Source organism: Balaenoptera acutorostrata, chromosome 7 (genome assembly GCF_949987535.1).
Source record: "Balaenoptera acutorostrata chromosome 7, mBalAcu1.1, whole genome shotgun sequence".
NCBI lineage: Eukaryota > Metazoa > Chordata > Mammalia > Artiodactyla > Balaenopteridae > Balaenoptera > Balaenoptera acutorostrata.
In genome coordinates this window covers 56,657,802-56,684,437 of record NC_080070.1, presented here as the reverse complement: position 1 = coordinate 56,684,437, position 26,636 = coordinate 56,657,802, and the positions used below count along the sequence as shown (strand labels likewise).

The 26,636-nt window shown below is 38.3% G+C and overlaps 1 protein-coding gene across 4 annotated transcripts in view; it reads right to left on the bottom strand.

The window, feature by feature from the left end:
* The window catches only part of CDK14 (cyclin dependent kinase 14), a 575,870-nt gene that overhangs the window by 73,354 nt on the left and 475,880 nt on the right, over positions 1-26,636 (bottom strand). For all 4 annotated transcript variants that reach the window (XM_057550063.1, XM_007195799.3, XM_057550065.1 and 1 more), the window contains 2 exons: positions 15,511-15,650; positions 9,934-10,077 (listed from right to left, as the gene is read on the bottom strand). In XM_057550063.1, coding sequence (XP_057406046.1) covers positions 9,962-10,077; positions 15,511-15,650 — 256 coding nt within the window. In that variant the 3' untranslated portion in view covers positions 9,934-9,961. The remainder of the gene's footprint in view (positions 1-9,933; positions 10,078-15,510; positions 15,651-26,636) is intronic.

Genomic DNA, 26,636 nt, shown 5'->3' with positions numbered 1-26,636 from the left:
CTCAGTATTTAAGAGAAAAGAAAAGTCAAGACAAAAACATTTTGAAAATATATGTTATAATCAAAATCTGGATGCTAAGTAAACATCCTTTAGTGTTCAGCCAGAAAGACTTGCAGCTGTGGCATCTGTGGCTTAAAATAACAGAATGAAGATGTCCATGTAAAAGATAAATGATATCGTAAAAGTTTCTTATCAAAAGAAAATACATTTTCTGATGGAATTTATGTAGGAAAAAGCTTTACACTAAAGCCCATTTAATACATCGTAAAAATAATGAAACCTTTAAATTTGGAGTTTGGTTTGAGTACATGCTAGGCAATATTATTTTCTGTTTTGCCACTACATTCTCTTTTTACAAATTGCAGATTAATGCTTCCTGTAAGGACACTTTTTAATTTTAGTTTTGTTTGTAACTATGGCTACTGTAAGTTGTTGACTTTATGATAAAATATCAAATTCTATCCAGATGAACTGACAACTAGGCTCCAGTTTCATTACTGGAGAGCTGCTCCTTTAAAAAAAAGATTAAAGTTTTCACATTGTACCAAAATATGATATAGTCATATTCTAAAATATACATGTATATTTTAACATGGATTCAATCTAAATCTCCCCAAGGGCAAACGCTCTCCTCTATAAATGAGATTTCATGAGAATCTGGAACCCTGGTTTGATTTGTGTAGCCTAGCTAAGCACTGAAGATAAACACCAAGCCTGTTATAATTCAGTATGCAACTGAGCTAGTCTTCCACACCAGCAGAGGGAAAAGAAAAAAAAAAAAAAATCCCCTTATTTTCTAAAGTTGCCCATCTCTATCCGTTTGTCGAGTTGCCACAATTGCCCAGATAAAACATTTGAGAGTATGTCAGCTTTAATTAATGTAACATGACCTGATCATTTCCACAGTTAAGAATAAAGAAGTTTGCATTCTTTAAATCCAAAGCGCAACCTGGAGATTATGCTAAGTTGCTTCATTCATAGTCCACACTCCTCTGCTCATGTCAGAAGGACAGCATTTGTCCCCTCTAGTGATAAACAAATTATACATGAAATCAATTCCACTTCACAATCATTTTCCCTATTGGGTATTATCTTTCCTTCTCTGCTGCCTCCAGTTAAGCCCGCATCCTGTAACTTGCTAATGAGCTGGGGGCTTTCTGTTCCAGGTGGCACCCCCTGCCTCCAAGTCATGACATTTCCCATTTCGAATGCTGCTGGCATTTTTCGACAGCTCCTGCTAACTAGCCTTTTTGACCTGCACTAAGAGGAACTCATCTGATCGAATCCTCTAACCTGCCAATCATTCCAGCAAATGATCTTCACAGTCACTCCCAAGGCAGGAATGGAAAAAAAAAAAAAAAAAAGGAAATGCGAGTGAGAGAATGAGGGAGTAGGGAAGCGGTTGCCTCCGCAGCTACCTAAAGAGAATGCCTTAAGTCTCTGAGGCAGCGGAAACACTGAAAAACCGGTGGGAAAATTAGGACACAACTGAATGCCTGGCTCTGTAATTACTGACTTCTTTCCATCCTGAGATCATTTCGAGAGCAACACCTCTGAGATGTACCAGTTTCTAAAGAACACAAGAACACCTACCTTATGTAGAGAAAATAGATTTATTTTCTCCTGCCACTATCAATATGCAATTCTCATAATCCCACTCTGTCAAACAGCATCCTTTGCAGAATTAATTATGTGCTGTAAGCTTGTTAAGTGTGCATTTGTAAACTAGGGATGATTATCATGTTGGCCACAGTGAAGAAAGGACCTCTTTTTTTTTTTTTTTCCCCAGGTATATTTTAAATGTTGCCACAATTTAGGGGGTGTTGATTTTTACATGTTTACCTAAAAACAAATAGGTATGGTGAAAGTTGGCATTGGGCTCAGGGAGGATTTAACACTGACAACGTAGGATAATCTGGACATTCTTGATTTTAATGGAGGTAAAATAATTTTTGTTCCTTCCAGATTTTTCTTGCCTATGCACAGTCAGTTTAGTTAGTGGGTTCCCAGCCCACAGAATAACCCAATTACTTTAGGAAAAAAGATCCACTACATGGATCTTTGGCAATGGATCACAAGTCTAGATGAAGTAGATTTGTTGACCAAGGAATGATACAATATAATTACGTGTGATCATTACACCATTTATATAATAATGTAAAATAAATACTGTACATGATTTAATTGCACATGATAATCACACATCTTTCCCCATTTATAGTAATTAGGCCAATAGCCCCATTTACAGTAATTATTATATGTAATTGAGGGCATTTTACTAATTGCATTGAAAAATGATAATCCAGAGCAATTAAAAATCCAAGGGCACTATACATAATGCAAACTACATTAAAAGAATGGTGATAATTTAAAGGGAAAAAATTCAGCCAAGTATGGAATTTAAGAATACAGCATTAGATTCCATGCTTGGCATGCCCGCTAATATTTTTTTATGAGATAAATTTCCATCAATTTCTCAAACTTGTGTATTGTTTCTGTTCTAGATCTTGTACACTATTTCATCAGCTGGAGAAGTTATCCTTTGTTTAATCTATGACGTTATTCTAACAACTCTAGGACTGTTGAAAAATTATTCTATTTGGCTGTGTGAGTGTACAGAGTGTGTGTGTATATACGTGTGTGTGTGTGTATGTGTGTGTGGGGGGTAGAGGAAACAGCTCTCCTAAATTCCAAAGGAGACCCACTAAATTATTCATTTGCACAACTAATTTGATGTTCTTAAAAGCTTTATTCATTGAAGCATCTCAGAGTATTGCAAACATTTTGTTAAATATACTTGTAATAATTTAGCTAAAATGTTTAACTTTGTTAGACTTGAAATACACTCGGGTTGCGGTTTTCATCACATTTGCTATCTGTCTAGAATTTTAATGTGTCTAAGGACCGAATCCCTGGCTTTTGTCCCAGGGCCCCAGTGTCTATCCCTCCTCGATCCCACTCCCCATTTCTACCCAGACAAAGCTCGTCTGTGAGGAGCATCTCAGGAGTGATGAGCATTTGTGGGACAATGGCAATAGTTTCAAGCTTTTTTTTGCCTTCTCTTCTCGACATTGTCATTTAGACATTGTCCTCTATGCATTCAAATGTCATCCCAGACCATCAGCCCACTTCAACTCAGACAGCCTCCTTTTATGCTCAGACACTTCTTAGAGTATCCGCAGACCACAAAGACTGTCTAGTGGGACTCAGCTGCTATCCTGGTATTAATAATACAATACAGTGCACTTAGGGCATAGACGATTCCCTCTGTATCCCAAATTCATAAGAATCAACATTAAATGAAAAGGAAAAATAGAGCACCTGAACTGATTATAATTACTTGTTATATGTGATTGTTAACTTCATAATAGTTTGGCCAAGCATTCTAAAAGATATCTTGCTAGTAGCCATATCACATCTTATGCCCACTATTTATAAGAAAGCTTCACTCATATTATGCTGCTGGCTAAATAGTCCCTAAGAAATTAATTTCGGTTTTAAAAAGACAGAAGATGCAAGTTGCAGTGCTATTCTCACCTCCCCCCACCACCGGCCCACCATCCTCAATTTGAAAGCTCATCTGACCTGGAAACACTGAATCTCAAAAACATAGACAATTTTCGAGCATCTGTGGGCTGATGAACCAATTTGTGGAGCATCAAACAAGTTTCTTCTCTTTTAGCCGTTTTGCTTTTGAAAACTCTCAGTCGGAGAAGGGTAAAGGAAAAGCAAGGACAAAACCCCCTATATTTTTAATGTAAAAAATATCACTCTGAATTCTTTGTTTTTAAGAAAAACACACTGAAATATTTAAAGGTAATAGAGCATCGTGTGAGGAAAAACTGTGTACGTGCACACATTTTTGTGTCTGTGTGAGAAAGAGAGAGAGAGGGAGAAAGAATGAATATGATAGAGCAAATGTAGTAAAATGCTAACATTTGGGGGAAGTGGATGGTGTGTATCAGCCATTCTTTGTACTACTCCTGCAACTTTTCTGTAAATCTGAAATTATGTCGATACAGAGAAAAATAAATACTTTAAAAAATGCACTCTGGATGAATGAATGAATGAATATATTAAACTTTCTTTTCATTCTGCTTTGTGACAATCCCAGGACATAATTAAGCAGATTAGATAGTAAAGGACTTAGTCTTTGGCGAACCCATTCACAGGGCTGGTGGACATGGTGTGTGGGGTACAGATCAGAGGTGACCCAAAGGAAGGGAAGGGCAGAGAGGCAGAGAAGGGACAGGGAGAAGAGAAGAGTCAAACTTCCTTAGCCCATTATTTTGCTAAGTAGTGGATTTAGAGGAGGTAATAGACTCTCTAGGGCAGAGGGGAAGCTAAGGAAAGGGGGGTGCAGGTGGGGTGGGGAAACTAAACCACATTCCAGCCTTTTCTCAATCAAGTGTTCACAAACGTAGTCTGCACGTATATGGTTCGAAGCGCTGTCAAGTTCCTGAATAATACATATTTCTTAATCTGCAGTAATGTAGAGGTAACGACAAAAACCAGGGATTCTTTCAAATAAAACCAGCGAGGAACACTAAGGTTTGTTTCCCCCTCTGCCTGTTGTTATTTCCACAACTACTGCTGTCAACTACATGAGACAACAGAGATAATAAACAGAGATAAAACCGTAGTTTGATAGGAAAAAAATTTGCAGAGTCATGCAGAAAATAACAGTTCTAGCAGGAGAAAAATCATAAATCTTTCTGCTCCTGAAAGAAAACTAGATCCAACACTTGAATTTCTTATACTGTGATAAGTACTAATGGGTGTTATCTCCTTTTGTGTCTACAGTTGAGAAGACGCAACATGGCTTAAAAAGACTGTTAGTCAAAAATATCACACATTGAGGACGTTGTTACTCCATTAAAACTGGAGTTTCCCTCTATACTTGTCTGATTTTTCCCTTGGTAGTGTACAGGCCAGGCAAGTGCCTTCCATCTATACTGCTTGCTTTCCTAGAAGCTTCAGAGACTGCTAAGCCCAGAGCCCTCTTCTGACGGGTTCCTTAAGGAAAGGCTGACCACCTAGTTCACAGCTCAGCTGACTGGACCCACCCAACAGCCTTGCTCAAAGCCTTGCTCTCTCCATGATGATGGCCACACCAATCAGAGCTGCTCTGGAGGAGGGTCTGAATCTGAAGAAAAGAGCTCGGCTATAGACTGCCCCAGGAATAGAGGCACAAGAGAAGCGATGATAAGCAGGATTCATGAATAAGCAGAAACAAGTCAGCAGAAGCCATGAGATGAAGAGAAGATAAAAGTACTGTTAGTCAATGCAGGGACAGAAGAGGTCACAGCATGACGGAGAGCAAGAGGGGGCTGTTTCTCCAGGGACAGGTACCAGAGTTGAGATGGCGGTTGAGTTTGACGGCAGACAAACCAAAGCTCCTGTGGACCCTGACGGACATTCAGGATTTGTGAGGCCTGCCCGTGCAGCTTGAAGAAGTCTAAGGACTGTCCACCTGTTCTTCCTTACTTCCCTGAGCAATCTCAACAAAGACCACCATCCCTGAGGACACCGCACCATGTTTCCTTCCCCCCGAGAGATCCCCACGCCCGCTTCCTCGTGATGTCTCCCGTCCCTGTGGCACAGCGCTTTCTGTCGCTCTCAGTCATCCGTCTCTGTCCCTCTCAGTTTGCCACCTGCCTCTTTCCTCACTTGAGTGTCTCTCTTCCGCAAACGTTTTCGGCTTCTCTGAAGTGGCTATGTTCTAGAACTGAAATATATTTTTACTGATTGAATTCAGTTCAACTTTCCTGATTCCTCAAAGGCAGTCAGGAGAAACGCTCTTCACCGGTGCTGTCCAGTAGAACATTCTGTGATGCTGGAAAGGTCCTCGCTCTGCCCTGTCCCTATGGTGGCCACTAGTCACGGTGGGTAATGAGCACTTGAAATGTGGTACTGCTACTGGGGGAACAAGGTTGTAATTTAGTTTAATTTTAATTAATTAAAAATGAACTTAAAATAGCTACACGTGGCTAGTGGTTACCCTGTTGGACAGCACAACTTTATATTAATCTTCCTTAAAAAAAAGGGAAGGCAAAGGAAGGGATGGCTTTTCCTATTTTGTCTTTATCCAGTCCTGGCCCAAATAAGTTGATTATTTTACTTCATAAATGTACAATTCTTAAATAGTTACCGAACAGGTCATAATATGTGGTTCAAAGGTTACCTACATCAACATCCTTTGGGGTTCTTTAAAATGCAGAAGACCCCAGGAACCTGGATTTTTAAAAACTCACCAGGGGTTTTGGCACTGCCCCCCATTTCCCCAGGGTGTGTAAACACCTCTCTAATGAACGTTCAGTTAGCGATGCCAGAGAGTCTTAAGCACCAATGAATTATATTTTGCCTGGAGTTCAGTTTTTTAAAAAATCTTTCTCTTATTTAATTAAAATTCTTGAGCAATTTATGCATCCTACTGTTTACCTGGCAGCCTACTTATAGGAAATTATTGCTTGATGACTGAGTCAAACAGAAAGAGTCTATCACATTTCTTTTTCATTTTCATATAATACTTAAATAACATTGATTAGCAAAGATAATATACTAGAAAGCAAGGAGAGGGTCACCAAAGTATGCATGCAGTTAACTTCTTGCACTTGAACCAAATACAGTTTTTTCATGCACCAGACAGATATTTCTATATTTATTATGAATTTAATAGGGTTTGAAGACCAATTGATTCATTGAAAAGAGATGTTCTATAATGAGCATATAGCATTTCAGGAAAATTATAAAACATCTGTCTAAAAGATTAGAGGCCATTCTTATGCCCTGTATTCAGCAAAAGGAGAGCAGACAAGAGTGACTGTGCACTTCCTGTCTCAATTTAGAATAACTGGAAAATTAAGCTCAGCCTGGGGGTGTATTCGGTATCACTGTGTACAAATATAAGTGATACTAATGGATGTGATATTCAATATAGTTTCCGGTCTTTCCCTTGGGGAAAATTTGTATGCGTATTTAAGGCTCTCTCAGACTTTAGGAAAGTCCTATCCTTTAATGCTGATAAAAAGGGTGGGGACAATCTATGCAATCTGTAGTCTATTCATATCTTTAGAGGATAACAAACTGTAGGAAGCACAGTATCTTGATCATCCATTGGCTCCATTTTTAAACTTAGGTGCATGTGGTTTTCTTTTCGTTTCATTTGGTTACAAGACTCTGAAACCAAAATTGCTTTCTGCTGCAAAGAAAAATGCTTCTCATTAGCTTTTCCAGTAAGGCCAGTTTATGCAAATCCAGGATTATTAACTAAATAACTGAAGTGACCTTAGTATATACAAGTTTAGAAACAATTTGGCATTGTGGTATAAGAGAAAACTTAGGACCTGAAACGCTCCTCTCTACTCAGTCCTCCATCATTTCAAAACCAGAAGCGATACAATGCATTTTCTACATTTACCTCTGTGTAACTCCCCAGAGAGAGGTGGCTAAAATGCTAGGTTACAGTCTTAGCCTCTCTGAGCCCTCAACCTCTTCCCCCTTCCTCTCCTTCCCAATGTCTCTGGGCTTTACAAAGAACTGGGGCATTTGAGGAAAATTTAAGATGTCTCAGCCTGTTCTAAACTTAATTAAATTCATCAACAACAAAATCAAAATCTAGGGAATTACATATTTTCTTTATGAATACCCTTATTTATGTAGACTTTTGGCTCTATAATGTCTACAATATAGACACTGGTATTCAGCTATTGATTAGAATCAGCTCTACTGTGCAGGATGTATTAGGCCAATATATAGGCTATGCTATTTAATCTCTAAGATGAACCTATTTGATTAAAAGAAAACCCTACAAAGGTGAAAAATAAAATGATTTCCTTTTTTGCTGACTGACAGAAAACTCTTAAAATCCAGCTTCCATGCAGCTTTTCTGAGAAAAAGAAATTTAGATGTTTCCTTAATATAATGTTGAATCAAACTGAGGTATCTGGATTTTGAAGAAAACAACAAAGGCAATAATAATATTAAAGCTTTAAAAGTTGATGTGAAAAAGACAAAATTCATAGAGAACATATTTCTAGTATTATTAGATAATTCTAGAGGAAGAGGTTCTAGATAATACCCTTGAATCTAGTTTCAAAAACATACTACAAAGAAAAAACATCTTTGTAAAGGCTTTTGAATACTGATGACTGTAGTTCCAAGCAGCTCTTTAAAATCTCTTTTCACTTAGCAGTTTTTGAGACCTTATGGGCAATGCTTCTATTGAGTGAGCCTGATTTGATTTACACGGAAAAGCTGACCTGAAACACATTCTAGCAGTTTTGACTGGCCAGGCTCAGGTCAGAGAGATCTCAAAAGAGCAGAGAAGAAAGGACACAGCCCTGTGATGGAAATTCAAGCTTGCTTGTGTGTATGTGTGTATGAGGCAGCAGCACAAAAAAAGTCCAATTTTTGTTTCGTTCTACTGAATTGGCTAAGGGTTTTATAAAGTCAGGGGCTCTCATTATGGTAATGCAGGTTAAATACTCTCAATAGCATCTGCTGCAACCCTCAGGAATTAAAACCATTTTCAGAACCAGGAGGTAACTGGTCAAAAACTCAGCCCCACTCTTTGTCTGACCAGTTGAAGTGAGAGTACAAATGCTACTGGGTGTATAAAGTTGTGCTTCCGGGTAACTTTTTATCTAATAGGGAGAAATAACCAGAAGACTGAAGAATCTTACATATGAAATGGCAAGTCTACTAGTAACATTTCCTGACTGGCATTTATACACCAAATTTTATCAATCTGGGAATCTTTTCTCCAATCATTCATAAATCACCACCATACTCCTGAGAGGCCAAAACGGACCTCCACATTGAGCGTACACAAAAGCTAAGTCCAAATGTATTGACTAATCACCCACAGGACAATGTGGACATTTAATGCACTGACAGTTCAGCCTGTTAACATATTTCACATTAAGAGAGAGAGGAAAGAAGAGGATCGCCCTTGCGATGATGCTGTCTGTATCTTTCAATTCACTGGAACATTTAATTCCTGAACAGCCACACAAGCAAGTAACAATATGGGCTAGCAAATAAAAAAGCCTTCCCCACAAAAAAGCTGGTTCTCTATTTGCTTCAGAGTTATGTTGCATTAAACGAAGAGATATACATAGGTGTAAACTTCCAAAAAACCCAGACATTTCCAACTGGCACTAAAGACACAGCCTTTTCAGAAGTTGCCATCTTATGCTTGTTTCTGTAAAGCCTGTGTGATGACCGGGACAGGCTGACATGCTCAGAGACTATCTCGTTTAGGTTCTGCTTTCCATCTGCAGAATAGGAGAGGTCAAAGAATCGAATAGGAAAATAAATAAATAAATGCTTCACCACAATAAGGTCTGTACTAGGGGCCACCCAGGGATCAGAAATGGGTGAAGTGGCTCAAATGGCCACTAAGCTGAACTAGGGGGCCCATGTCCTTTCCAAAGGAGGCAGCCACGGTTCAGTTACATACACAAACTTCTGGCAGGAATGTGAGTTTAGCGTTGCCAGAGCTGCTGATTTCTCGAGAAAAGCCGGAAGCCCAGACTTGGTGTAAAATCTCCTCATTTTAAAATGAGAGCACCCAAGGAAAAAAATTGTGTGGGCCACACGAAGCAGGTCTGTGGCTTAGATATCCTCCGAGGTTAACCATTTTCTAACCTCTGTGAAGCATGGGTGAGTAGTGAAATGATTTGCTTATGACTAAAATGGTTTGCTTATGACTACATAAATAAAGGACCATTTTGGTTAGACGCCAGCAAGTGCCTAAAAATACAGAAATGACTGACAGCACTCTGCCTCACTAGAATCTGTAATGAATGCCATAACAAACGTAAGAGATTCATAAGATACTTAGGAAAAAATAAGTCTGGAATATTTCATTTGCAAGATTGACTCAATGTCTTTTCACAATTACTTTCCAAGTAAAGTAGGTCATCTTACCTGTGCTCTCTAGAGAATGCTGTGCGCCTCAGTGCTTGCTATTTGATAGACTTTTGCCATAACTATTGTTTTTCCCAAAGGCCCGCATACTTTCTCCAGCTTCTGGTTGCAATCTTACATTTGGGACAGTAAAAATAGAAGACACTGTGGACAGAATGAAAAGTTTTCATTTACATATTTATAGGTGTATTTAGAGTCTTTTCTTTCAAAATTGGAGGCTGAGATGCAATGCTGGATGTCCAGCACATAAAACATCATGGTATGCATTGATCTTTGAAATGTCAAGTTGTCACAGCCACACACACACACACACTCACACAGATTTACACACACATATGACAGGATAGTCTGCCTTCCCCTCCAAACCACAGCTCAGCTGATCTCTCATATTTCTCTGATCTCGAACAATAAGCTTGAATTTGGAAACAACATATTTTGCCCTTTCTTTGTGCATTCTTTCATTCATTCTTTGAAGAAATATTTATTGAGCCCCACACAGTTCTAGGTTTTCAGAATCCTGTAGTGTATCAATCAGAATGAAAAGAAACCCTGGTGTTTGTAGATTCCACTTAGGGGAGACAGATGATAAACACTCAGACAAATATATCAACTAGTTGTAAATGTTGTGAAGAATAATAAAGCAGGAAGAGAAACAGGAAGTGCCGGGGTGGAAGCAGGTCAGTGAAGGCTTCCCAGGTAAAGGTACCTTTGAGCAGGGACCCAAAAAGGTGAGAGGGCAAGTCATGCATATATCTAGAGGAAGAGCAAGGATGAACTGAAGAAAGAAGAAACAGCAAAGCCTCTCTAAGGAGCAAGAGGAGGAGCAGGCAAAACAGTTAGACGGCTATTGTAAAAATACAGGTGAAAGAAGACGGTGAGTGACGTGGGGCAGTGATGGCAGTGGAGAAGCGAGGATGATGGTCTATTGATCTATTTTGAAGGTAGCACCAACAGGGTCTACAGAAGAACTGGGTTTGGGTATGACAAAAGAAGAGGAGTCAAGGGTAACTTCCAACAACTGGAAGAATGACATTGCCATTTATTAACAAGGCGAAGACTACAAAATGAGCAAGTCTAGGGGAAAAGACAAGGAGTTCAGTTCTGGTAATATGAAGTTGGAAACGCCTACTAGATGTCCAAATGGAGATGTTAAGTAGTCAGCTGGTATATGCAAGTCTGGAGTCAGGGAAGATGGGACTGGAGATTGAAATTTGGAAGCTGTCAGTGTACACCGATGATATCTAAATCATGAGATTAAATGAGATCATCTAGGCTCTAGGGAGCGTATGCAGATAGGAAGATCTGAGGATTGAGCCCCAGGGCGCTCTAAGAGTGAGAGGTCTGGCAGATGAGAAACCTGCAAAGGAGTATGAAAAGGAATGTTTAGGGAGGCAAAAGGAAAATGTCCTGTCCTGGAATCCAAGTGAAGGAAATGTTACTACGAGGAGATAGTGGTCAATTGTGTTGAATTATGCTGATGGATCAAGATGAGGGCTGGGGAAAGACCAATGGATAGAGACTAAAACCAGCAGTTGTGGAATCTTGGGTATAAAAACTCGGCTCAAAAGGATTCAAGAGAGGATGGAAGTCTAGGAACTATAGCAGCAAATATGTTTGAACAGGGTATGTTTTCTTTTTTAAAAGATGGCATGGAGCTCCATTAATGGCATAATGTTGCTCTAGGATAATATATAGGACACATATAGGAATAAGTAAGAAACCCTACCAACATTAGAGCTGAAAGGTCCTTAGGGGTCACTGTGTCTCTATAAGAGAAATTGGGAACCCACAGAGACTAAGGCACTTCTCCAAAGTTGCCCAGCTAGTTAACAGCGGAGCTGAAGCTGGAATCCAGGTGGTCTGATTCCCAGTTCAGTGCTCTTTACACTGCACCAATTTGTTGGCCTTCTTTTACTGCAGATCTGAGTATTGTGAATTAGCAAATGAATGTAATAAAATCAAGGACTCTACACTATGAAGTGTATTTTGTTCATTTACTTTGACAAGGGTGGTTCAGCTTCAATAATTTATGTAACTTGATAGTATACACAGGAGAATGCCCTTTGGTGTATTTGGGAAAAGTAATGAATTTCTTCTAAATCAGCCCTCCATTTACTTCCCTGCAATTAAATCTTTGTGAAGAAGTGGGGCAAGGCTGTTCGGGTTTTGGGATAGAGGGAGAATGACGGGGTGCCACTAGAATTAGCCAGCTTTAACCGCCAGATCTCCAGGTAACTGTACCATAATTCTTGCTTGATGAATTTATAATTCCTGCTTCAGTGGCACACGAATACATTGCTTCTAAATTTTGGCATTTTGTAAACTGGTGAGGTTTTAAAGGACTAGTACAATTAAGAAAGATATTATATTGTTATATGTTCTTCCAAAGCAAATAACAGTCTGGCATCAGCATACAACTTCATTTTTATAAGAATTCATGGAATGACTGCAGTGCTCTGTGTAACCAAGGTTCTAATAACACTTGATACTCTTCTCAAAAGGTCTGATATATTAAAGTAGGCCAAGAAGACTGGAGCCCACTTTGAACTTACTTTTGTTACAATCTTCTCCTTTTAACCTGGGTTTGCTTTCTGCTTGCATAAGAGTTTTCCCTTTGCGGACATTCTTTAAAAAAAAAAATGCCATGACCCATCTTTAAGAATGTGACTGCTATGGACTTAATTGTGTCCCTCCAAAATTCATATGCTGAAGCCTTAACCCCCCATGTGATAGTTTTTGGAGATGAGGCCTTTAGGTAGTATTTAGGGTTAGATGAAGTCATGAAGGTGAGGCCCTTAGGATGAGATTAGTGGCTTTATATGAAAAAAAAGAGAGAGAGAGAGAAAGAGGGAGAGAGAGGTGTCACTGTTTCTCTCTCTCTGCCATGTGAAGATACAGGGAGGTGGCTGTCTCGTCAGGAAACTTGATTTTGCCAACACCTTGATCTTGGACTTCCCAGCCTTCAGAACTGTGAGAAGTAAATGTTTGTTGTTTAAGCCCCGGTCTAAGTTATTTTGTTATTGCATCCTGAATAGACTACATATTAATGTGAGGCTCCTAAAACTGATTAATAGAAACCATGACTTGGTTGATAAGACAATCCATTTATTGGTTCTGCAACACTTCTTTTCAGATGGATCTCTTTCCAAATCTCCTTGAAAAGGAAGCATATGAGGATACTGGCACTGCTGCTGCTGCTGCCATTTGCCAGGTGGTGAACTTTTACAAGACGCCACACTGATGTAAAATTTAATTTTAAGAATTTCAAGAACTTTTAAATATAGTCTGCAGAATATTAACCTAGATAACAGAGTCACCAAAACCAGTCATTTCACTTAAAAGAACTAGTTCCTAAAGTCTCCAAAGCCTAGGAATTCTTTGTTTTGTAAACATGTTTACAAGGACTACCATGTTGTTCGAAATGGAAATGACTGTGGTATTTAATACCGGGATTGTCCTTTCTTGCGACTGGATTTATGCTTCATAATGATTATCTACTAGACACAGAAATAGCATTTCTGTAACTCAAAATTGTTACCGGAGGCATTTAGCAGAATCTTGCTTTAAAAATATAATGATTTTTCATCTTTATTCTCCCCCCTTCAAAAGGTTTCACTGCTCCTGATGTTTAACGTTATGCAAAGATGTGTTTCTGCCAATGAATATCGCCTTATGGTTATGCTTCTGCAAATAGCCTGCTGTGAGCTGATAAAGGGATTAATGCAGCCAAAATTCTTAATCTGTGAAATTACAAATTAAATTCTCATATTAAAAATACCACCCTGAGGTATTTTTTGTGGTTTTAATTCCCCTCTGGTGTTCTGCATACATTGTGCTTGTTAATGACAGGGACAAGGCTGTCTCCATTGGCAGCCTGCTGCCGAGTGATAATGTGTAGGCATTTACTTACTGATAGAAACTGGATTTAACCACCGGCTGATAAACTAAGTGCCAAGTGGGTAATAAGTCCATATTAACAGAAAAGTACTACTACAGAATTCAGAATTCATAGACCATCAAAATCCTGGCTTAAACTCAATCATCAAGTCAGATGGGATTGAGATGTCACCAAGGAGGAGTGATATCAAGTTGCAAGTTATACTGAATGGGAAAACAAACCATATGTTTGAGTTTGATGAGCAATAAACTAATGAGTCCACTGGCATCATTTTTTTTTTTTCAATATGGGAAGATGTGTTACCAATTCATTATTTTTCTATAGGGATTTCGTCTTTAATTTTTTTTTTAATGGGGATAGCTGTAGTAATGGTCAGTGGGTAGACTTTCAGAAAGGAAGTAGGGCAGAATATGGGATAAATATGGGCTTGGAATATATGAAATACTGAAGAAGATTTCAAAGCACGGGGGAGTAGTGGATTAATATATCTATAGCTACTTTAGAGTAAAAAAAAAGTAATTAGAATTAAATATGAGGTATCAGAAAAGATTTAGGGTAGGAATACCCAAGAGTTGTTACTTGGGACTTAGTTCCAAAATAAAAGGTTATTGTTGTCGAGGAGACTCCAATGCTACCATGGGGGGAAAAATGTCTAAGAGAATAAAGAAAAAAATTTATGTATGTCTATGGTAAGTGATGTGTACACAAGGATTAAAAATGATATTATAATATCTATCCATATATGCAGTATATTAATTTTTAAGGCAAAAAGAAAACAGTATGAGGAGAAATATCTTTCACTGGCATTTGGAAAGAATGTATCACCATTGAACAAAAGTGTTCTTACTGCAATAGTGTTTTGCAAAATTTCACAAGAATTTTGTTTCACACTTTGGAAGAAAGATGAGATCCTCCCAGTCATAAATCCTCCCCCAAATATTTAAAATGTAATTGAAAAAGGCTGTGTAAATATGAACACTTTTGTAAAAACAAAACAAAAACCCACCCAGGAATGTGTTTTGTTTTAAGAGATCCAGAGAAGAGCTCTGTATGAATACCAACAGCATCTGTAGTTAAAATGAATTACATGTCTTCAGTTCTTACATGTCAATTCAGCGCATTAGCCAATTGCCAACTCTGTTCGTCAGCTCACTGCATAGCAGCCCTTTTTAAGGTTATTGTTACAACCAAGATTGTCTCTGAGAATCAAACAGAAATGAATCATTTCTACTCTGTGTACTGCAGCCAGCTAAAAAATACTATATGCATAAGGCACTAAATATGTAAATCATATTTTCCTTTTCCTTTATGACTGCTCAGATCATTTTTTTGGACACACACATAATCAAATACAAAGACATGCAGCTGCTGACTGCAGAGCAGAGATAGCAAAAAAGGAATCCATTTTCTTCCTGTGTCTGGTAAGCTAGCAATTGAATGGCAGGATTCCACTAAATATATACACACACTACCCCCCTCCCCCCATTCTCTCTCTCTCTCTCTCTCTACACACACACACACACACACACACACACGTGTACAGGCAATGCATATACAAACATACATAATATTAGAGAGATGCACATATAAACATGTGAACCTCTCTACATGTGTGTTACACATAGATGCTAAAATCATGTCCCTGCTTCGATTGGATGTTTCGAATTTGTCATACTCACTATCAGTCAGTTCCCATAGCCGTGGGGGCAGGTCACTAAAATACTCGTGGCTCAAGGCGGCCTGTGCTGATAGTCTGTTCTTTGGGGAACACTGTAGGAGTTTGGAGGCCAGATCCTCTGCATGATTCACATAGCTGAGCCTGAAAACAAAAGCAAAAAAGAGAGAAATCAGAAGAAACAAGAAAATCCCCTAAGTAAGACATAAGGCTCACTTAATTTTTCAGTATTTATTTATTCCTGGCCAAGAAAACAAGTTAAATTGCCTGCTGAAAATAAAAAGAAGCAGAATTCAAATTAGTTCCTAGAGTATCCGTTACTGTAAACCAGCTTTTACTCTCGCTTTCCTCATTGATGTAACATATTTTACTATAAGCAAAGGACTGATATTTTCAGGATAGAATTAGGTTCCAAGGTAGAAAATTTCAGAAGATAATTTATCAAATAGTTGCCAGAATTTGTTCATAGAATATAGGTACTGCATACACATCTGGATACATTTACAGGAAAATTAATACAAAATAACCAGGAGAATTAAAATAAATCTACTATTAAATTCTCTAGTTACTGAAGTTACTTTTTCCTTTAAGAATTTACATTTTCTTACATTGAACAAAAAATTATTGGAATAAGTACCCTTTCAAATATTAACAATCATAATATTAACATGCAGGTTAACAAAGGGGATAGGCTTAGACCATATGGGACTGAATCAATTCAAGATGACCTTTAAAACGACAGTAGAGAGAAAATATGTGTCTCAAGATTACCAAAAAAGCAGAGGAGTAAAATCTTCCATGTGGTACTACTTTCAAATGGGTAGCAGACCACACTGTTCAGCCCAGCCTTGTTTTCCATGGAATCTCTATTTCACTGCTCAGAGCAATCAAACCCAAATAGTTAACATAAAAATGATAATTAAAGTCTTCCTAATAATGATTATCATTTATGAGTAGGTGAACATGTGTCAAGCGCTCTCCTAGGCGCTTTTCACACACTCTCCTATTTACTATTCGGACAAGATAACTCTGTTTCCGTCTAACAGCAGGGGGAGCTAAGTGGAAGTCAGAGAAGGTAATGGTTTGCTCAATTAGCAGGTTGAGCAGATTCAAACCCACCCAGAACTAGTTGACTCTTAAAGTGGTTTTGCATGTGCCAAGCTCTTAGATCATTCCTAAAGGCTTTTACCCACAGATTGCTGAGTTTCTACAAGATGAAGTAAGTACAGTGACTCTTAAGCAGCCAGAAGAATGTGAAGAAAAGTTGCACCTGCTAGTGGGTATTCTTTCAAAAGCCTTGAAGCTACAAAACAAGCCATTAGCCAGTAAACATCTTTCCTTGTGACCAACAATTCTCCCCCTTCCCCTCCTCAAGCAGCTCTTTAGCATTGATTTAAAATTGTTATGGTGTGGGGGGAGGGGGATGGATTGGGAGTGAGGAAGAGGAAGTAGGTCATGAATTTGGGCAGAGGAAGAAAAAGGGAGAAGAGCAAAGAAAAATATTACTCCAAAGATCCAATCTAAGAGACCTTCTCTCTAAATCTTCATAGGTGAAGGTCTCATTGATGGGTTCAGTGTTTGGCTGCTGTAATGGCTGTTTTTAAAAAAACTGATCAGTATCTTGGTTTTAAATGTCTCTACCTGGCAAAGAGAAATTTGTCTACAGGAAAAGGAGGCATTCTTAAAATTCTGTGTTTTTTTTTCTTCTTTCTTTCTTTTAATAGGGTCCAGGGCCATCCAAATTATTCCTTCCTCTTCCTAAGACTCTTTTGCTATTAAAAATTTTTCATTAATATGTTTCTAAATATCAAATGCAAAGTTTGAGATAGGTAGACTTCATGGTAAAAACTGCACTTATATTGAACGTACAGTTTGTATGTAACCATGGTGAACAACACATTGGTATCCATTTTATACAGCTTTGATAAAACACAATGACAGTGCCAGACTGAGACTAGATCTGAGTTTTAGGCCTGACTCTGTTAAAGAGTGATGAACCACATTATGTCTGCAGTCCTTCCAGCTCCGACAAGCCATAAATCATCCTTGAAGCATGGTTGCACTATCTTGAAGAATTATAAATATTTAAAGTTGTATCTGATTTTGCAATCGATTGTTGATCACATTTAGATTTAACGCATATAGACCTAAATATAAGGAATTAACCAAGAAGACACTTCCCCTCCCCCAAACTGACTAACTTGTTAATGAAGTCAATAAGATAATCAAATGCTTATTTGTGCTATCTGGTTTATACATAAACATCTGAATTATCACATAAAATTTTAATTTAGAAAGTTTGCTATATCCTCACTTGTATTTCAAGAACCACTTTTATTCCAACTCTCCACATGCATTTTCAACATCAGAATCTTCATCATTACCAGAACCACTTTTTGAGTCCATCTAAGCGGTCTGAGATATGATACTTCTGGGATACCTTATTTGGAAGTTTTATCCCAAGCCATAAGTTCACCTTATCAGAATGTTAGAATGATTGTGGTTGTTTTCAGTCTCCCATTGTGATGGTAGATTTAAAAATCTTTCCTTGCAATTCCGCCAAGTTTTGTTTTATATATTGTAAAGCTGGGTAATTAAATGCTTAACAGTCTAGCGCTGTTATCTTTTCCTGGTAAATTCAGTCTTTAATCTTTCCGTGGTGAACTTCTTTATCTTTAATAAAGCTTTCTGGGTTAAAGTTCTTTTTTTTCTTATTAATTTAATGACCTCAGCTTTCTTTTGCTTAGTATTTGCCTGGCATACCTTTTGTCACTGTCTTTTAATATTTCATATCCATAATTTTAAGGTGTCTCTCATAAATATTTCATAGCTGGGTTTAATGTTTATCCAATTAAACAATCCTTGTCTTCTAAGGAGAAAATTTAATCCATTTATATGTCATGATTACTGATATATTAATATTTGGAATTACTGCTACCATTTTAATCTTGCATCCTATTCTGTCCTGCCTTATCTTTTTCCTCTTTCCCTGCCCTCTTTTGGATTGACTTTTACAATTCAACATTTTCCATCTTCTATTTTAGAAATTATACATTCTATTTCCATGTGTTTACTAGTTACTCTTTTCTTTTTCTTTCTTTTCTTTTTCTTTCTGTATTTCAATATTTATTTTGATGTTTAAACTCTAGCACTAGGTTTTTACAAGCTGGTGTACAGTGATAAATTATTTCTCCCAAAGAACTATAATCATACAATTCAGATAGTATAAATATATGATTGAACAAACATCAACATACAGCACCATTTATCAATTACATAATAAGACAAATTATCAAGTATACAAATATTAAGTTATACACTTCAACAGGAATATAAAATATCAGATGTCTGCTCAATTTGTCAGCAGAAACAAATTTCTCTTTTTGTAAGAAAGATTGGGAGAGAAGCAAAAAATTCACACTTCTAACAACAATAGTCAGCAAACAACTTCCAATAAAAACTGGAAAAAATTAAAGGATTTTCAGAAATTTTGATTCAGAATTATTTAAGCTACAACAACAAATCATGTCTACAATTTAAAAATACTGACTAAACTAAAGGGCATATTCCATATGTCCAACATGAGACAAACACAATGTTTTGCCAAAAATACTTAATGCTCACTCCCACTCTTTTTTCAGGCCTTCTCTTTTAAGTTGCACCCTAAAGTGCAAACATTAAATTAATTTTAAGACACTTCTGTCTGGCGACATTAAAGATATGTGCTTCTGTACAATGTGGACTTTCCATGAACTTTACAACCAGAGATTTGTGATTTTCAAAATGGAGGTTTTCATAACAGCATGAAATGAGATTTATAGAAAGACATTAAGAAAAAATCATCATAAGACTTGGTCAAAAGCCAACAAAATCTGTGGTTACACAAATCTGATGTATACTGTTTTAAATATGGGAGATACAGACATAAAGTAGCAGGCAAGTAGCCATATAGGCCCTACTATCAATGTTTGAAATGACTGAGGGGACAAACCACAGAAGATAGTTCCTGGGATTTTAATTCTGCATGATATTAAAAACATACAAGCATTGTGCTGGCTATTTCGGCACCCAATCTCTTTAAATTTCTTATATAATGATAAGATTCTGGAATGGGAATAGATTTGAAGAAGACTTATAACCCAATACTGCATGGTTTCAGGAAAGGTCAATTGATCAAAGTGATAAGCATGTTTTAAATGCTGAACAGCAAGAATCTTTTGCTAAGTTTCCAAACAGGCTGATCATAATACAAACACAGAGGCTGCAATTCTGCTAAGCTTGAGGCCTGATAAAACTGCTGATCAATGCTCCTATGAAAGCTTCATTAGACTTATCATTCACCAAGTCTACATGTTGGCTAATATACACAATAAATTGGGTCCTGTCTAAAGTTCTATTTCCAAGGAACTTAAGACATCAGGTAGCCCAGTTTTATTGACTTCAACAGTATCTCTATGGCTACTGGTATCTATGAAGTGCAGCAGGATTTTAGGACAATATTTCTCCATATACAAAAGTTGCTGGCTTTCAAAATCTCCACTCCACTTTTGCCTCATGAACTTCACTGCATATTCATATTTCATTCCATTTTCAATTAATGCTAAGACAACAAGCATTAGAACTCTCCCAAGACCTGCAACATGCTGACAGTTTTTCAGGAAACTTCATTTTTTACAAGACGTAACCAGTCATTCACAGTCTGGTTGGATGACAGTGCATCACCGTCCCTTGGCCAGCCCAGAACCTGATGCCTTTTCTCCACAAAAGCAGTGTTGTAAGTTGCTTCACATATTTTCACCCTTGTGGTAACGCCCCACTTTTTAAGTTCCTCTATCAATTTGTTAAAGTCACACTGGTTGGACTGTCCTGTGTATGACTTCACAAAAGGTGGTCAATTCATTTGAGCCATATTAATTTAGGTTAAAAAAAACACTCAATAGGATTATAAAAAAATAAAATTTTTTGTATATAGAACACAGAAGTGATGTAAAGGATGATGTAAGGAAACTGAAGTCTACTACAATACACTAGATTTGAAATTCTCAGTGCTTTGTATATGAGGTTGGGATTAATGGGACGTGAAATGATCCTCCTGGCAAGCCTCAGCAAATCTGAAATCCAATAATGAGGCAACAGAAAGGAAGTTCCCCCAGGTTTAGCCCACCTAGGTCAGAACTCTTGTAATATGCTTTCCTGGTTTTAATTCAATCCTCCTGTGTCCTAGCTAAGCCCTCTGATGGACCTTCTTGGTGAAACAGTAATGAATTTGTATAGTTCACTTGTCTGTTTAGAGGTCATGCTGTGTTCCTGGCAATAACTTCCACTGCCCTCCAGAAACTTAATAAATATAAGACCAAGAACACCACACAACTGCCCAAGCTACAGCCAGTGGAGTTGTCTTTGGGGGTAAGTTGGTTTAGTGTTTTTAATACCATCAAGGATATCTGAAGAAACTTCCACACTTTGAATATACCTTCACCCTTAGTTCTCCAAGTGTATGGCTCCTTAACTTTTTAACTATTTAAAGTTCAGGGGCTTCCCTGGTGGCGCAGTGGTTGAGAATCTGCCTGCTAATGCAGGGGACACGGGTTCGAGCCCTGGTCTGGGAAGATCCCACATGCCACAGAGCAACTGGGACCGTGAGCCACAACTGCTGAGCCTGCGCATCTGGAGCCTGTGCCCCGCAACGGGAGGGGCCACGATAGTGAGAGGCCCGCGCACCGCAATGAAGAGTGGCCCCCGCTTGCCGCAACTAGAGAAAGCCCTCGCACAAAACGAAGACCCAACACAGCTAAATAAATAAATAAATAAATAAATAAATAAAGTAGCTATTAATTAAAAAAAAAAAAAAGGCTATCCTAAAGTTCAAAGTTACACTTTCTCTTTACCCTCCCGCCAAACAATAAAAAAAACACAGGAACACTTGAATTCTGATGACACTAGTCCTATCATGTTATACTGTCTAATATTTTATTTCTACTTTCTACATAAGGACATGCATCAAACACTGTTTTGGTTATTATTATTTAGATTTACCCATGTTTATCATTTATTTAATCACCTTTCTTTTCATGTTTCAGACATTCCTTCCCAGATAACTTTTTTTGTATCTGGAATACAAACTTCAGAAGTTCTTTCTATGAGTAAAGAGACTGGTGGCAAATTCCCTCAGTTTTGTTTTCATACAGGATAATAGTCAGCTGGAGAAATAATTTTAGGTTCAAAGCATTTTCCCTTAACTCAGAAGATATCATTACACAGGCTTTTCTTGTTGCCTGTTAGCTATTCTCTTCCACCTCAGAGTTCTGTGGTTTGCGAGGTATGGGGTTCTTTTGATTTAACCTGCTTGGTATTCATAGTGTTTCCTGAATTTGAGGTTTCATGTCTTTCATCAATTCTGGAAGAAGATCTCAGCCATTACTTCCCGAATATTGCCTTTGCTCAGTTCTCTCTCTTCTCTCATTTTGTAACTCCAATGTAATACCATCTTATTAAATTTTCCATGTCTTCACTTGTTCTTTCATATTTTCCATCTGTTAGTCTCTCTGTTCTCCATTCTGAGTAATTACTTCAGAGCCATCTTCCAGCTCAACTAACTCTCTAATCAGGTGCATCTAATATGCTGTTTTCCTTATTCATTTTGTTCTCTTCAGTTCTTTTTAAATCTCTGACAAATTTTCACTTCAACTTTAATGGTTTCCTGTTCAAGTTTTTAATTTGATCTTTTATTTCTTTACAATATTTTAAATATAGTTTTGTTCTATGTCTGATAATTCCCAATAGCTGAAGTTCTGAGTGAGGTGGAGGAGTCCAGTTTTGTTGCTTTTCTACTGACCCTCACTCACAATGACTTTTTCACATTTTATAATTCTGGATTTTGGGCTCATGCTTGGCTTTGATAATCTGTGGGAGTCCTGAAGCACCTGGGTTGAGAATATGTTTCTCTATAGGGATTTTCTTTTGCTTCTGCTAGGAGCCCTGGAGCTCTCTCAACACCTAGGTACTCCAAGTTCTTTCTGTTGGCTTCTGAGACCAAGTGAGTTATGTAAATTTAAACCTAAGCTTGTAGAATTCTCAGCGGAGTCTTTTTCATCCCCATTCAGAGCCAAGGGCAACACAAAGAGTTGTCCTTGCAGTCTCTCTTTGCTGGAAGCAGATTTTTTTTTTTTTTAGCCAGCCCATTACTGGCTGAAGTGCTTTGAGGGTCTTGACTCTCTATGGGGAATCTCAACTCCTATGCCCTCCTAACTTTCTCAGGCCCAAAGCCTTATTTCCCGACCCTCAAGTGGCTCCACGTTCCTGTTTTAGCAATACCTCAAGGGCAGCTGCAACTTTAGCACTTACTTATCATTCTGTTTTTTTCATTCTTGGCCCCTGGAGATTTCAGTTAATTTCTTCTTGGTTCAGCTATGCATATGCATTTGAAGGGATGTGCTTGTATTTTATCCAACATTTTAGGAGATTTTTAGCAGTAGCAGAAGAGACTGTTTTTCCCCCTACAGATAAATATTTATAATCTCTATAATCTAATTAGTTACTATAAAATCATCCACACTTACAGTTTTTAGGTCTTTCTCCCTGGAATAACACTAAATTGGTGTTGTTGTCTTGCCTCTTTTTTTTTTAAAACTAATTCTTTTAGGTTACCTGTATTAAGCCCCCAAAACTAGCTAACTGAAGTTATTTCAGGCTAATGTTCCTTCCTTCACCACTCAACTTTACAGATGACTCTCAAATGCATTATCCTAAGTGAAAGAAGCCAAAGGCTACACACTATATACTTTCATTTAGATGACATTCTGAAAAAGGCAAAATTATAGAAACTGAAAAGTGATCAGTGATTGTCTGAGGCTGGGGGCGGGAGAGGTTAAGAAAGGGGTCCAGAGAATTTTTTCAAATGGCTCTACATCTTGATCAAGAGGAATGGAGATCAGGCCATCTAGAGATGTGAAAGGGCAGGGGGACCGGTCAAGGAAATTCAGCATAGGGAGCAGTTTGGAGAGATGGGGTGTTGCAGGTCTTTCACAAGGAACATTCAGACATCAGGGGTGGAGGCTGGCCCTCTGTGAGTGACTGTCACTGGGACTTCTGTGTCCCAGGGGAGCCTCAAGGGATGTCCCAGCAAATGAGTAGATGCAACTGCTAATGGTGAGGCCCTCCTATGGATTTCAGTGCTGGATGCCAGGTCACCGAGTGGGGGTCGGCCTCAGGAGGTCAGAACTGTGCCTGTCAGCTCACAGGGTGAGCTCAGCCAGCTCTACATTCCTGGAGGGTCACATAAACGGGGAAGGGTATGTGGGACAGAAACTGTCATGTTCATTCCATATTCATTGTTTTTAAAAGGTGTTGTTTGTTGTTTGTGGAAACTCCCTGGGAAAAACCTTAAGGAATTTTCAAATTATAAATCTGTATGAAAATGAAGAGAAACAATCTCTACTGAATTCAGAGTATGTTTGTGGAGAGAATCTTATGAGTAACTTTCAAACAAAGGCTTTTAATACAGTTGAAAATAATAGTATTCTGCTATTCTAATCGTAACAAATTTCATCATTTTCCTAGTCCTTATCTATGCAACACACACACATACACACACACACACATACACTTTACCTGAGTTTTCTTTTAAAAAATATGAAAGAATGTAACATGAATAGCAAAAAACAGCTTTAGACCATGACTATAGAGCAGGATATTTTCTTCATTCCTTGTGCAGGTCAGATTTTTGCACCTCAGAAGTGAGGAAGATGGAACAGATGGTCATTAAGGGTTGTCTAGCTCTAGACATTACATGTCCTCTGACCTAGGAAGAACCTGAACTGGAGGCAGGGAGGGTGAGCAGAGCCATACTGGCCTGCCGTCGCTCACCCACTCCAGCTCCCCTCTCTGCCATGAAGGCAGTGATCCAACAGTGCCTCTCACTTCTCTTCACTCAACCTGTCAACTAACTGCTTTGAAAGCTCACCTAAGTTTCTAAGCCATCTTGAAAATAAAGAGCAAAGCAAATCCAAAGTCTTTTGCCACACTAAGGAAGACTGTCAACGTTGGGTAGAGAAAACTGAAAGTAAAGGATGAAAATGATGGCGTGAGAAAGAGGAAGAACTGGGCAATGGCAAGGCGAAAAGGGCATTTCCTATGAGGCACGGTTCCTGGTACAGAGTGGGGACACGGCATTTGTTGAATGACTGAGTTTTTGATGGAGAACTGACTATATTAATTTTTATACTTACAAGAGGTTTTACTTTACCTGAGACATATGAATTTAAAGGTAAACAATCATTTTGGGGTAAAAACATCTTAAAAGTCAAATTCTGGTCCCTAAGGAACATCTTCAAAGTATACATGCCTCAGAGGATGACTTTTTTTTTTGAAGTGGGAAGGAAATTCATCCTTGTCTTTTTTTTTTTTTTTTTTTTTTTACTAGCAGCCTTTTTTTTTTTTTTTTTTTTTTATTTATTTTAAATTTATTTTATTTATTTATTTTTGGCTGTGCTGGGTCTTCGGTTCGTGCGAGGGCTTTCTCTAGCTGCGGCAAGCGGGGGCCACTCTTCATCGCGGTGCGGGGACCGCTCTTCATCGCGGTGCGCGGGCCTCTCACCACCGCGGCCCCTCCCGTTGCGGGGCACAGGCTCCAGACGCGCAGGCTCAGCAGCTGTGGCTCACGGGCCCAGCCGCTCCGCGGCATGTGGGATCCTCCCAGACCAGGGCTCGAACCCGTGTCTCCCGCATTAGCAGGCAGATTCTCAACCACTGCGCCACCAGGGAAGCCCATCCTTGTCTTTTTAAAGTTACTTTATAAACTGGGACTGCAAGGATTTTTGTTTGTTTTTTCACGTTGTAGTGCCAAAAGACTCCCTCTAAAACTGATGATACATCTGCTTGTAGAACAACTAAAACAAGTTACATTTTGTTCCCAAGAGTTGACTTCTAAATATGTCTATAAAAATCTTCGCTGGGATTTATTAACATTTTAGCTCATGAAAGCTGCACATAAAGAGTAGAGGTGTAGCAGGTTCAATTTATTTATTAAAACATTCAATGTAGATACTGACTTCCATATAAAGGCTTAAAAGGAAATTAAAAAAAAGAACAAAACGTTCTAGAATATTCCTCACTTGCAATTTATGATGGGAAAGAACAACATACACTGTGGGCCTATGTCTGAAGCATAAGAGTGTGCTTTGTCTCACAGAGTTGGAAATAGAGCGACCTGGAGTGAATGATGGGGAAGGTCTCTATATGTATGCTTTACTCACTGTCACACTCATCACAGAGCAAAGCCAAACGGACTGGGTCCTTTTATTTGACAGTGCACATCTTGTCTCTGTGCCAAAGATACCAACATGGGCACTGGCCACTGGATTAGACAACAATTGATCTCTTGAAAATGATTTGTGAAGAAGTCCACCCACCAATAAAAACAAGTCTGACTGTTTCCTCAACTGTACTGACTAGAATTGTCAGATACAGCACTCTTTTGTATATATATATGAAAAGCTAAATGTGCATTTAATCACCTTCTTGTCAAAGTTCTGACCTAGAGGGAAGACTGCGGTCATAAAACCACTCTGATTTTTCAAAAGGTGACTTATTTTTTAAAAACAGGCTTGAATTTATTCATTTTGCAAAGAGGGGCCAGTAATTGCTCAAGCAGAAGATGAAGGGAATCCCTGACACTGGAATAAACTCTTGGGGAAAATGAAGATTAATATAAGGAAAGATTTAGGTCTGTGCAGTGAATCTCAAGTCCAGGAGCTGGGCTGTGCAATGAAATGAGAGGCAAGACTCTTGGGTATGTTAATAATGAAGACAGAGTTGTTTTACACTGAGACTATCTTTGTCAATACACTGCTGTTAAAAAAAAATAATAATAATGAGAGTCCTCTCCTCAAGGTAAACAGGTAACATTTTTATATTAGCTTCCATAAATAGGTTGTGTTTTGTTGTGCATAGAAAAATTGTTCAGTTCTCATTCATTTACTCTAGCTAAACTGTTTAATGACACAATCTCCCTGTAAGACACTCATTCCCATAATGGTCAGCTTACTTGACTGTTAAAATGCTATATGATAGTGCTACTTGTAGAGTGCTCTACAGTCTGCAAAGTGTTTTCACACATATTATTTTATTTGA